The 13,040-nt window shown below is 35.1% G+C and overlaps 2 protein-coding genes across 2 annotated transcripts; one reads left to right on the top strand and one right to left on the bottom strand.

Annotated features, from left to right (window-relative positions):
* Positions 1 to 1,711: 1,711 nt before the first annotated feature.
* Positions 1,712 to 4,706, top strand: LOC123924020 (probable protein phosphatase 2C 27). Its single transcript, XM_045976783.1, has 4 exons — positions 1,712 to 2,200; positions 2,960 to 3,157; positions 3,287 to 3,498; positions 3,880 to 4,706. Exons 1-4 carry the CDS (start codon positions 2,024 to 2,026, stop codon positions 4,439 to 4,441), a joined length of 1,149 nt encoding a protein of 382 aa, XP_045832739.1. The 5' UTR covers positions 1,712 to 2,023; the 3' UTR covers positions 4,442 to 4,706.
* Positions 4,707 to 5,177: 471 nt separating this feature from the next.
* Positions 5,178 to 10,393, bottom strand: LOC123919677 (110 kDa U5 small nuclear ribonucleoprotein component CLO). The gene is made up of 10 exons (XM_045971647.1): positions 9,456 to 10,393; positions 8,975 to 9,043; positions 7,677 to 8,870; positions 7,450 to 7,548; positions 7,178 to 7,336; positions 7,007 to 7,092; positions 6,727 to 6,925; positions 6,305 to 6,415; positions 5,991 to 6,197; positions 5,178 to 5,823 (listed from the first exon to the last, which is right to left on the bottom strand). The coding sequence occupies exons 1-10, from the start codon at positions 10,200 to 10,202 to the stop codon at positions 5,725 to 5,727; spliced, it is 2,970 nt and encodes a 989-aa protein (XP_045827603.1). The 5' UTR covers positions 10,203 to 10,393; the 3' UTR covers positions 5,178 to 5,724.
* Between the last annotated feature and the right edge of the window lie 2,647 nt (positions 10,394 to 13,040).

The following is a 13,040-nucleotide window of genomic DNA, read 5'->3' as shown; positions in this document are numbered from 1 at the left end:
TGGAAAACTATATTTCATCCAAAAGACATTAAATATGTTTTTAGTCTCTATATATTGCGAACTTTTAAAAAAGATTCTACATTTTTTTTATTATATATATTTTTTCAATATCAGTTTAATCTGGTTCGAGATCAATTCTGGCAACAACTGATTTCAGCTCCCTCCCAATCTCAGTTGCGGGGTTTTTTTATTATATTTTTAGTCTTCACGTTTTTTCCGTTTTCAACATTGATTTCTACTATAAAATTTTGGTTGACTGAGACATATAAAAAGCACATATATACCACATAGATTCTATTTTTATTTATTTTTATAAGCATACCACATAGATTCTTTAATGTTTACTCTTTGCGCTTAACAATTCTGAATTTCTCTTTTTGTTTTCAAATAAAATTGAGTCCATGTAATTATAATAATAATTCGTTTTGTTGACAAAAAATATGGTGGCAATCTTAGCTGTTCAGCTAGATCCAAGCTCCGTTCATATATATATATATTGAAAAAATATATTATTTATTTTAACAACCTAATGTTTGCATATATAGATTAACCAAAATAGTTGACAAAATCATAGTCAAATTTTTTAAATGATGTTGTTATAAATTTCCACAGTAGTTCCCGGATTTTAATGAAAATTTATCCCTGGTAGTTGAGCTTTGAACACGCCATTATACAACTTCTAAAGATTTATTAAAATCCAATAAAAAAAACTAATGAAATGAAAAGAGAGCAGAAACTAAGAGAGGAAAAAGGCAAAGAATTTTTCAGAAATATCATACAAGATTTTTCACATGGTATGATGTGAGAGGGCATAAAGGTATAGAAAAAGAGAAGAAAAATAATATAATATTTAATATTAAATAGAAAGAGTGGGATTGCAATATGATAGGTAAGCATAGAAAATGACATTATCCAAATTATAAAAAAAATATATCAAAGAATCACCTAATAAACCAACCAACAATTTTGGACCACGTTTTTCATAGAAAAATCTAGAACTTAACGGCTCTTGTTCTCTCTTTCACACTCCTTCCCACTTGAAACACTAATACTATTTATTTTATTTTTTTGGTACAAGACAAACTAATATAATATTATCATTCACACACACACACAAAAAACACTAATATTATTAATTTTGTTGTTTTTTTCAAACAAAAAAAAAATTTAGGGGCACACTCGTGCCACTAATATTACTAAAAATTTACAATAAAAATAAAATTGACGTATAATATATCAATTGCGTTATTTCAGACTATCAAGGAATCTGGCAGTTAGATGATATAATAGATTCCGAAAAAAAAAATTAGAGAGATAATTATTATTTTAGCTAGATTTAATTTTATTATATTTTAGGTAGATTTCTTATTTTTAATTTCACCTAGATTAGTTATTTTTATATTTTAGGGAGATTTGTTATTTTCTATTAGAATCTTTTAGAAGATTTGTTATTTTTATTTTTCACTACTATTTTAGCCTTGAAGGTAAACTTTTTGATTCAATAAAAATATAGAGAATGTTCTCAAAATTATTCTTTTGGATTCCGAAAATCTTGTGGGCTCGAGAGCCTTATCTGACAGGTTTGTCGCTTGCGAACCTGTGTTTTGTTATACGATTAGCGCTTGTTATTCCTTCCCGCTTATGTACTGCGTCATATACAAAACTGACTTCTAGAGATATAATTGTCTCGACTTATAAACTCGATCCTTTGTTATTTGATGTGGAACTCGTAACAAAAACTTCGACTAAAACAGATGTGAGCGGAAAATCTAACCATTTGTGTCCACAACAATATTATTACTATAAACAAATAGAGAAAAACTACTACAACATTTTCTCAACATATTCTAAGAATCTTCTCTTTATCTCTTTTGTTATAAGCTACAAAATTCTATATTATTATTGTTGTCTCACTTTATATAATTACTTTCTGATTTACATGCCTACAGCAACTGCAACTGCAAGTTCCTGAGCTGAAAAAGTACCACTTGTCAACAACAACTACTTTCTTACTGTTGTCAACATGTGTGTGCAAGAGGGTGAACAAGTTGATCAAGATAACAATATGGAAGAACTTGATAATAGAAGAATTTCATGGCCTTTGCATTGTGATCTCTTACATACCCAGATGGATAATTCAGAAAAAGACTCTTCTTTTAGAATTTCTAGTGACCATATTAGTGCTGTTAATTCATTTCCTGTAAGTATTTCATTACTTCATGTTCTCTTTCTTTTGTTCCTTCATGTGATGCAATTTTCTCTTTTTTTGTTCTTGTTTTCTTTCCTTATATTGTAAGCTGGATTTTGATTTTTGAAGATGCTTTTTCAACCAGGCTTCTTAGACTTTAATTATACTTATGGTCCGTTTGGATTGACTTGTATGAGAGAGCTTATAGAACATCTTATGACTTGTCCATAAGCTGTTTTCGGCTTATATGTATATATAAGCTCTTCAGGATAGCTTATGAAAACTGTTTATAACACATAAACAGTTTGACTTTATTTTATCTTTTGTTAAAATAAATAGTTTGTACATAAGCACTTATGTGAAAAGTGCTTATGTTGTAAGTGCTTAATTAAGTTGTTTATCCAAACAAGAATTCAATTGTGAATTTTCTTTAGGTAGCATAAAAAAAATTCCCCTTTTGATTTTATTTCCTTTTGTTAATTAATAGATTCTTCTCTAATTGTCCTTTTTATTCTGAATTTGAAATTTGTTATCCTTTTTTTTGTATGCTTCTTTTGTATCTTTGGTTGAAGAGACACAGCAAATGAAATTATGAATTTTAAGGGTTACTTGACCTTGAAATTCTCTTAGATATGATTATCAAAGGGTATAGCTGATTTTAGCATTTGATAGAATATGTGATTAGCCTCTAGGGATGTATTTGTGAGCACAATGTGTTGGTAGTATAAATGTAAATTGCAGTTTATAACAATGATTTTGTGTACATTTTAGCTGGAAAGCATTTGTGAGGATTCAGAGATTGCAGACAAAAAACAGAACCTGATAAATTTCGTCCCTATGCTTCGGTCGGGGGAGTGGTCTGATATTGGAGGTCGACCTTATATGGAGGATACTCACATATGCATTGGAGACTTGGCAAAGAAATTTGGTTATAATGTAATCAGCGACGAAGCTATTTCCTTTTATGGTGTAAGTCATCTATGAGATTTTTGTGATTATAAGCTATGAAAAGTTCATGCATAACAAAATAAGGATAAACATCTTTTAGCCATATTTCTTAGGAGGGTATGCACCATTTTGATATGTGAGATTTTGCAGGTATTTGATGGACATGGTGGGAAGAGTGCTGCACAATTTGTTCGCGATCATCTGCCGAGGGTGATTGTTGAGGATGCTGACTTCCCTCTTGAACTTGAGAAGGTGGTAACAAGGTCATTTTTGGAGACTGATTCAGAGTTTGCAAAAACATGCTCTATTGACTCTTCTCTATCTTCTGGTACAACTGCATTGACTGCAATTATATTTGGAAGGTAACTACTCATTTCGTATATTCCTTGCCATGTTATAACCATAGGATAACTGTCCCTCCCTACTCATATCTCTGTAGAGTCCAACTAGCTTTAAAGTCAGGTGCGGTACTTACCCTGACATGAAGCACAGGATCCGAACACACCATAGAAACAGACAAGTAGAGACCTCTAAGGGTGTCCGTCCATTAGTTTCAGAGTCGTGTCAAAGCCAAAAATAAAATAAAATTGGATAGTTAAACAAGATGTCTGACACGTGTCATACAAGTGTTGGTGTCCAAGAAGCGCCTAAAACAGACAGTGATTGTGCTTCATAGGACAATGTAGCATCACATTCTGACTTGGAATTATAGCACTGTGTTTAGTTATCCTTTTATTGTGCAGGTCTTTACTTGTGGCCAATGCCGGGGACTGCCGCGCTGTTTTGTCCCGAGGCGGATCAGCTATAGAAATGTCCAAAGATCACAGGCCATTATGCATGAAAGAAAGAATGAGGATTGAGTCGCTTGGTGGATTTGTTGACGATGGTTACTTGAATGGACAGTTAGGTGTCACGCGTGCTCTAGGCAACTGGCATCTCGAAGGAATGAAGGAAATGAGTGGAAGAGGTGGACCTTTGAGTGCTGAACCAGAACTTAAATTGACGACATTGACAAAAGGTGACGAGTTTTTGATAATTGGTAGTGATGGAATATGGGATGTTTTTCGTAGCCAAAATGCCGTAGATTTTGCTAGGAGGAAGCTTCAACAGCATAACGATGTGAAACAATGTTGCAAGGAAATAATAGGAGAAGCAATAAAGAGAGGCGCGACAGATAATTTAACTGTTGTAATGGTTTGTTTTCAATCAAATCCACCACCACCTTTGGTTGTTGAAAGGCCTAGAGTCAGAAGAAGCATATCTGCTGAGGGACTTCAGAATCTTAAATGCCTTTTAGAAGGATAGATTATTCTTCTCTGCAATACCTTATTTTTTGGTGAGCTGTGATTATGTACATACATTTATCTATGGTTTTAACTTGTGCTGGTCAGTGATCACTGGTGGGGTAGAGAAAATAATGCACTGAGGTGCTAAATTCAAATAAAATTTATACTATTGTATGATTGTTTATCCCATTGTTAATGGGAAAGAAAGACATTAACTAGGTATATCATGGACAATGTGATTGAAGCACGTAATATTATTAATTGTAATTTATATTTATGGTTTATTAAACTTTCCTTAGGAATCAAATATATCACTATAAATGGACTCAAAACAAGAGTGGTGGTGTGAGGATTCTATTTTATGATGATAGAATAGTCAAATACTTATGCAAAGTTTCAAGATGCTCTTTCGTTTTCTGATGATAAGATAGTCAAATACTTATGCAAAATTTCTAAATGTTCTTTCCTTTTCTGTAAGGAACTTTGCATTTGACACCCAATTATGAGTGAACCCCGTTGTGACACCAAATCACAAAGCTGGTTTGAAAAACGTCTTTTCATGGTTCCAAATTCCACATGATGGGAACAGACACAAATGTGGCACCGACAAAAAATGCCTCAGACCCATCCCGTGACAAAAACCATAGTTATGACTTATTTCTATCAAGTGGTGCAAAAACAGAAAACATCATCATGAACATTTAAAATACCAACAAAAAATGTTGAATTAGCACGATGAAAAGGAATCATGGCAATGAATGCATTAAGCTTTCACCATCAGCAATAAAAACCTGAAAGCGATGTATAAATTAACAGAGCCTTTCAGCAAATTCTCAAACTACAGACTAAAATTATCAAGTGAAAGTGAGTGTCCTGCATTATCTGATCTTTTTGTCTTGACCCATGTCACAACTCTCTTACAGTAACCTTATCTTAAATGGGACATTCTTGATATCAGTATGCAGACATTGACAATACAAAGTTTTTCATACAACTTGATGGTTATATTTTGGGGGAGGATATGTAACTAGTACAAAATCAATGATTACATAACAGAATTAGAGACAATATTTTCCCAACCAGCAATAAAATGTTTTTCCAGTTCCATGCGACCGTAATTGACTTCTATTTTAATGCCAGTATGCTAAAAAGCTGTGTTAAAATCTCTGCCAACTCCGAAGCAAAGAACTCTGATGTTTGCTTGCATCACACGTACAATTTGTTTCCAGTTTCACAGTCTAAAGGTCCAAAGTCCAAATTAAATAAAAAATGAATATCAAAGTGGACAGAACATGTGAAGAATCATATCATTTGTTGATGAAGATCTGCAGCCTGCTGTGCGAGTTCCACCATCATAGCCTCATCAAAGAACTTGCCTATACTTACATCCTCACTCATTCCCTGCAAGAAAAACACACGATAAATCCTTTGCATGACTCTGTCTTCTAGTTTTATGTACAAACATTTTCTTTTTTATCCCCTTTCTTTCTCAAAAAGAACAAAGCAAAGACAAATGTAGAATGAGCATCACGAGTAACTCTTGAGAACAAAAACAGAAAAAGACATACCTTCCTACGCCTTGTTTTTACCATAAACTCACGGGCAAGATGCTGGATTGGTGCTGGTTCAAGTGGGCGCAAAACAATGCTTTTGTCTAGAGGATCTCCTGGAACAATAGCCCAATGATCAAAAACTGATTGACAAAATGCTTGACCTTGCGTATGGTATCTCAAGTCCGTCTCAAAACCAAAAGATTCTATCACGGGCAAATATGCCTGAAAGATGTGAAGAACAAAGTCAGTAACCTTATACTCAATAAGATCAACCATCTAAAAAAGCAAACCCTGTTAGATTAGTTTCTATGGGAAAGTTAGTCAATGACCTTAACAAGATAAGCAGGGGTGCCTGGTTGAGGAACATCACCAGTGACATGTCCACGCCTACGAGACAGCACAGTGTAGATCGCAGATACACAATCTATTGGTGTTTGAATCTGATTCAAAGGCCAAAGGAACAATAGCATAGCATCAGAGCAAGTTTCAGTGAAATAGTAAAATCAGTATTCACAAGTTTCTATCTAAAATTAGTGTAAATACAATAATTATTTTACTACCGTCATAATTACATTATTCCAGCCATATTAAAAAAAAAAGGCCATTATGATTAGCTCATCGTCTAAATTTAAAGGATGAACATGTTCAACATAATTTAGTTCACGTCATAAACCACGGAACGATTACAATTGAGTTTAATATGCAACCAATATTAAAGCATAAAATACAAAATAGCAAGTATTATATATACCTCTACATAATATACTGGTTCCATAAGCCGAGGGGTAGCCATAAGGAAAGCTGAATAAGCCACTCGCCGTGCTGTTGGAATGATCTGGCCAGATCCACGGTGAAGTGGCTCAGGAGCAATCCTTGCATCAACAATCTTAAATTTAACATTTCTGATGGGCTCATCACACAAAGGTCCTTCTCGTGCGCCCCATTGAAATCTGTTAAATGACACAACATTTCATCATCAAAGTGAAATCAATTAATTAATGAACAGTTGAATAAAAGTATTGTATGTTTACCCCTGAACAATGGAATCCTTCACCGCATTAAGCAGGCTCTTGTCGACTTCAGTAGGAAGGGTATCATCTAACAGAATATTGGGGCCCTGCATAGGAACTAGAATATGTTACACATAAGTTCCAAATGGGTCATTCATGGAGACAGTTGGACAAATAGATAGAGTGATTTACCTGCTTATCAGGGCCAAATGCCCAGATTGACCGTGCAGCAAGAAGATCCCAGTCATATTTAGTTTGAAAAAATTCACCCAGTTTCTTTCTGTTCCAGTCAGTGCTAACACCACCATTCTCTATGTCTACTGCTAGACCTCTTTCTAGTGGCTCGGCAATCTAAAGAATGGTCAGGATTTTTATGAGTAAAGTGAAAAACAAATCAGCCTCAGAAAAATATATACATGAACTAAGAAATATACAATTTGTAATTAAGCTTGTACAATACCTACCATTGTTATTTTATTCTTCTTGTTTGGTGTTTCAGCGAAACATTTCATGGATGAAGATTCAACAACTGTTTCACAAAATGAGACAACAGGATCTGCTACCTGAAAAAGCACAGGAAAGGACCATCTTCAACAAAGGTACAGCTTTACGTCAATGTCTAACCCAAAAAAAAGATAATCAAAATGACTGCTAGAAGAGACGAAAATATAAATGGAAAGCAATATATGACCTTGACTTCGACTTCAGAGTATAGCTCTCTCAAGTCCTTCATAATTGAATCCAAGTACAGTTCACCGGTCCCTAATATAGTGTGTTCCCCAGACTCCTCAACTTTAGTAACCGCTAAAGGATAACTCTTGCTAATTTTCCTCAGACCCTCCACCATTTTTGGCAACTCGCTTGGATTTAATGGCTCAGTGGCTGTTTTCACCACTGATAGAGTGTTGAACAGAAGGGGCCTGAATATGTATACATCCTCACCAAAATCCATATTACAAAGAGTTGCAGTTTTCATTATTGAAGCATCCACACCTTCAATTAAAACCCAAGAACCTGGAGGAGCCTCAGATATTGGCATCCTGTCGCGAGCTTGATAAACCCACAACTTTGTTACTTCTTTTACAGTCATGTCCTCCTCATCATCCGGTGAGTATCCTTCTCCTAGAACACGGACGGACTGTCCTGTCTGTAACGTGCCACTATAAACTCTACCAAAAGCATCAAATACACTACAATCAGATTTTGGATACAATTTGGTTATATTAACCATTAGTGGACCAGAAGAATCACATTGTGTCATTGCTTTGTAAATGGGCGAGTCTTTAGGTCCGGTATATATATGATCAACTTTCTTAACTGCAGCTTCTCTTGGTGAAGGTATATGCTGAACAAGCATATCAGTGAAACCAGAAGCTGAACCAAAAACAGAGCTACATGCCAGCCTTAGCAAAGGTCTAACATTCAATCTGTAGGCTGCATTACTTAGAGTGACTCCAAGTTCAGCAAGGGTTGTCTCAACACTCTTTTTATGTTCTCCAATCACTTGGCTATATATCTTGTAAAGTGGCTCGAGCACAAACTCAACAAAAGATCGTTCCGCACCACCTACGGGGGGTTTCTTTTTGAAGGCTCTAGTATCTGGATGATAATAGAAGTCACCCCAAAGGCGGGAAGCAAATTTATTAGCTTCCAATGGAACTCCATGTAGCTTCCCATACATTTTAGCAAATGATTGCAATGTAAATGACCATCCAGCAGTACCACTTGCAAAACAAACATTTCCAGCAACTGGATCTATAAGTTGGACATCACCGGCAACTGAGGACGCAACCTTTATGTGATCATTAATGACTTCCAAAGTATGCCTCAATTTATGGTAAGCATCTTTTGGAGGTAGTTTAAGTTCAGTTATGAGTCTGTCAACCTAAAAACAAAACGGTTAACAACTGAGAATAAAATAGGGGAATATAAAAGACTAAGACTTAAAGCCACCAGCCCACCATCCATATCAACAAAAAATCTGTTTACCTTGTTCATTACAACAACAATAGGCAACCGCTCCTGAATTGCATGACGAATTGCCCTCTCTGTGTTTACCTACAAATCGCAAGAAACTAAAAACTCAATGTTGTCATACAGTTAACTACATCATAGATTCATAGTAACAAGCATCATAATCTAGCTGATATATTGTAGTTTTAGCTTTAAAAAGAGAAAGAGCAACCATGTCATAATCTATGAAGCACCGACGCATACACAACACTGACACATAGCATAATTTACGAAAATTGAAGTGAATAAATGTATTGGTCTTATCAATGTAAGACCCTGACACGTGTCGAACACATAACACACCTTTAATCCTAATTGCCAATTCTAAATAGACTATAACTACTATATATATTAACTTATAAACCGAAATTGACCAATGTCCAAAAGCCTAAACATCAACAAAAGATACTAATCACCAAACAAATACTAGTAAAAACAAAATGAAGATAGTAGTTACCATGACTCCTTCGCCGGCATCAACAACCAGAACAGCACCATCAGCAAGCCTCAATGCAGCAGTCATTTCATCAGAAAAGTTAACATGACCAGGAGCATCCATAATGTTACACAAATAAGACTTGGAATTACTATCTTCCAACACAAGCGACATCGGAACAGCTTTAATAGAAATCCTCCTCTCTTGTTCATCAACCCTAGTATCAGTATACCTCATATGTTTCTCACTCTGAGAATCAAAAGTAGACATATGATGAGTCTGTTCAACAAGCATATCCATAAACACCGTCTTCCCATGCTGCAAATGACCCACCAATGCCACATTCCTCGATAACGAAGGATTCGACATTAACCCTAACATAAACTGAGATGAAACATAAGTTGAAGAATCTTTAACACCTACTTCGAATTTCTTGTTTTTCACTGGTTTGATAATTGGTTGTTCTAGAGGTTGATCATCTTCATCCATAACTAGGGTTTCAACATCTTCGCCGTAAACTTCTTCGGCGGTTGGGTAATACTTTTTGTCTTCTGCGAGGACTACTTGATTATCGAGCATGTCTGTGTCGTTGGAGCCGCCGGTTGTTAGCCATCCGTTTGATGGACCTTCGCCGTCGGATTCGACGGCTCTGCTGTCTTCTTCGCCGGGTTCTTCGTTGTCGTCATCTTCTTCCCTATCGGAGTCTTGGTCGGACTCGATTTCGGGTCCGATGTAGTTACCGAATTCGTCGTATAAGCTGTCATCCATGGTGGAACGTGAGAATGTAGTGAGAGAGTAGCACCGGCGAAGAGAGGGTTTTAGGGTATGAAATGAAACGAGAGCTCAACACAGAGAGGGAAATCGAAAGGGAAGACGAGATTTACAATTAATTGGGCTAGGTCCAATTGTATAAACAGTACAACGAACTGGGCTCAGCCCAATGAACACCGTGTTATAGTGAGTAATGAGAGATCCCGTGTTTCTTTTATATCCCTGAATTTCCAATTTTGCCCTTGCAAAAAACTTCGGTTTATAGAAACTGGAGTTTTTTTTTGCCTTTAAAACAAATTTTGGTTTATAAAAACCAAAATTTACACTGAATTTGTACTAAAAAAAATTCGGTTTCTGCGAACCAAAATTTTTTGCAAGGGAAAAATTAGAATATTGGGGGTATAAAAAAATCACGGGGGTGGGGAGAGAAAACATCAAGTGATGATGAGATTTTTTTTTTTTGGGATTAGATTTTTTTATCTATATCTATTCTATATCTATACTATATATAAAGAGGATACATGAGTTTTTGTGTGGACTTTTTATAATACCAACAATACCCCTTTTTAGTAACAACAAAAATCTTTTATTAACAAACTCACCGTAACATAAGACATTTTTTTTAGCAGCAAAAATCTTTTATTAACAAACTCACCATAATATAAGACATTTTTTTTCTGGACATAAGTTGGACACAAGCAGGCGCGGAACGCGCTTGCCTGACCCGCTAGTTTTTTATAATAATGATTTATGTTCCCTTTATTTATTTAATTTTTTGAATAAAAGTGATTATAAGTATTGTTATGAAAATTAAATGGCTAATTTTTTTTTTTAGCAGCACAATTTCTCGATTGTTTGCCTTTTATTGTTTTTATTCTAGAGCATTTGTATTAGAAAAAAAGGTAAATAAGTTTTTACCCCTTGTAAAGTAGGTGAGTTTTGGTTTATCTCGCTGTAAAAAAAATTTTTGATTACCCACGTATTGTGAAGATTCTCTGGTTTACCCCCTCATGAAAAATGTTGATTTAAGATTCAGTCGTTTGTTCATGTAATGTTAGCGACTTTTGGTTTACCTCCAACTGACCACACCACGTCATCATTTTTGTGGAATTTTAGGTCAACATTTTCTATTAGTGCAGTAAACCAGATAATCTTCGATGAAAATCTTAAAATGGTTCTTATATGTTTAAAAGGGTTTTGTCTTACATGCACCACTTGATTAAAGTGGTGCATGGTGCAAAAGTCTTCGGTATTTTTATAACGAATTCTAATTTTACAAAATTCATCGTTGGATGATTTATTTAGTTTAATCTTTTATTTTATTTATTTGTAAAATATTCGTCTTTTATTTTTTTTTTCTCACACATGTCATGAAGATGAGGAGGATGAAAAAGATAAACATTCATCATCATTTATGATTGAATGAAATGTTTCAAACCCTTCATTATGTTACCAATGAATAAGATAAAAGATTAACTTTTCTATTAGTGCAGTAAACCAGATAATCTTCAATGAAAATCTTAAAATGGTTCTTATATGTTTAAAAGGGCTTTGTCTAACATGCACCACTTGATTAAGTGGTGCATGGTGCACAAGTCTTCGATATTTTTATACGAATTCGAATTTTACAAAATCCACCGTTGGATGATTTATTTAGCTTAAGTTTTGAATTAAAGAAAAAATGATCGAATCCTATTTAATGGATTTTTTTATAAAAAAAAAAAAAAATCAGTATCCGATCCAAAGACCGACTAACTTGAGAGGATCAATTTCACTGTCTAATTGTAGCAACTCCATTTAAAACTAGAGTTTTTTTTTATTATACATGAACTAGCCAATGTTGCCTGGCCAATTCAAGTGGGATATTTAATGGAATATGATAATTTGATTTATTAAAGTAAGCCATAAATTTTGTGCTCCAACAATATATAGATGGATTATGTAAACAACATAGGCAGAAAACATTTATCTTTTTATTTATCGTTCTAGCATATACATACATGCAAACCACACAGGGCATAACAAACCACACAGTGATACAAGGTAAAATATATATAAGGAGCGGGGGAAACTATAACAAACCCCCATATAGATAGAGCTAAGTTATTATTATTCACTATATAAGCTTAGTACTCCAAGCACATAACCATATGCATGCATGTATAATCAGCGGTGGTGGTGTGGAGGCTGGCCATGCTGTCCAGGAGGAGGTGGCTGAGGACCAGGTGGAGGTGCTGGGCCTGGTGGTGGGCCTGGAGGTGGATGGGCTTGTGGTGGATGAGCAGGTCCAGGAGGATGCGGACCCGGTGGCCCAGGGTGATGAGGACCTGGGCCTCCTGGTGGAGGTGGATCGTGCATATTTCTAGCTAGCAATACAAGCTTTCTCTCTGTTTCTCAACCGATGAGATGAAAATGTAATTAGAGAATTGGGGAATGAATGAGATATCAAAACTCACAACAAGCTATTTATAGGGAGCAATGGACAAGAGATAACCTCTAATCTTTTACCATCTATCGGTCAAGGCACAAGTAGTTGGGGTACCTAACATTCATGTCACACGCGTGGTAATAAACTAAGTAAGTAACATAGTTAAATTTGAAATATATTTTTTTTAAAAAAAAAATAGTTGAATTTGGTATTAGGATTCACTCGTTTTTAATGTATAACGAAAGAGCTAAGGATCAATTGTTAGTTGGTTCAGTGGTGATTGACGTTGAATTTGGTAGGAAGAACCACAGTTCGATCTCCGTAACAACGACCGGAAGGAGGCTAGGATCACTTGATGTCAGAACTGACCCCGAATTAGATTAAACTTGTGGTGAAAGAAAAAAAAA

Source organism: Trifolium pratense, linkage group LG4 (assembly GCF_020283565.1).
Source record: "Trifolium pratense cultivar HEN17-A07 linkage group LG4, ARS_RC_1.1, whole genome shotgun sequence".
NCBI classification, from domain to species: domain Eukaryota; kingdom Viridiplantae; phylum Streptophyta; class Magnoliopsida; order Fabales; family Fabaceae; genus Trifolium; species Trifolium pratense.
Note: the sequence above shows the minus strand (reverse complement) of the source record. Positions and strands in the feature narration are given on the sequence as shown.

Excerpts from the sequence above, each read along its gene's own strand:
- LOC123924020 (XM_045976783.1), top strand. The coding sequence starts at position 2,024 with ATGTGTGTGCAAGAGGGTGAACAAGTTGATCAAGATAACAATATGGAA. Across the intron at positions 2,201-2,959 it reads GTGCTGTTAATTCATTTCCT|CTGGAAAGCATTTGTGAGGA; the intron begins GTAAGTATTTCA and ends TGTACATTTTAG. Across the intron at positions 3,158-3,286 it reads AAGCTATTTCCTTTTATGGT|GTATTTGATGGACATGGTGG; the intron begins GTAAGTCATCTA and ends GAGATTTTGCAG.
- LOC123919677 (XM_045971647.1), bottom strand. The coding sequence starts at position 10,202 with ATGGATGACAGCTTATACGACGAATTCGGTAACTACATCGGACCCGAA. Across the intron at positions 7,093-7,177 it reads CATTTGGCCCTGATAAGCAG|GGCCCCAATATTCTGTTAGA; the intron begins GTAAATCACTCT and ends GTTCCTATGCAG. Across the intron at positions 6,198-6,304 it reads CCCCTGCTTATCTTGTTAAG|GCATATTTGCCCGTGATAGA; the intron begins GTCATTGACTAA and ends CACATCTTTCAG.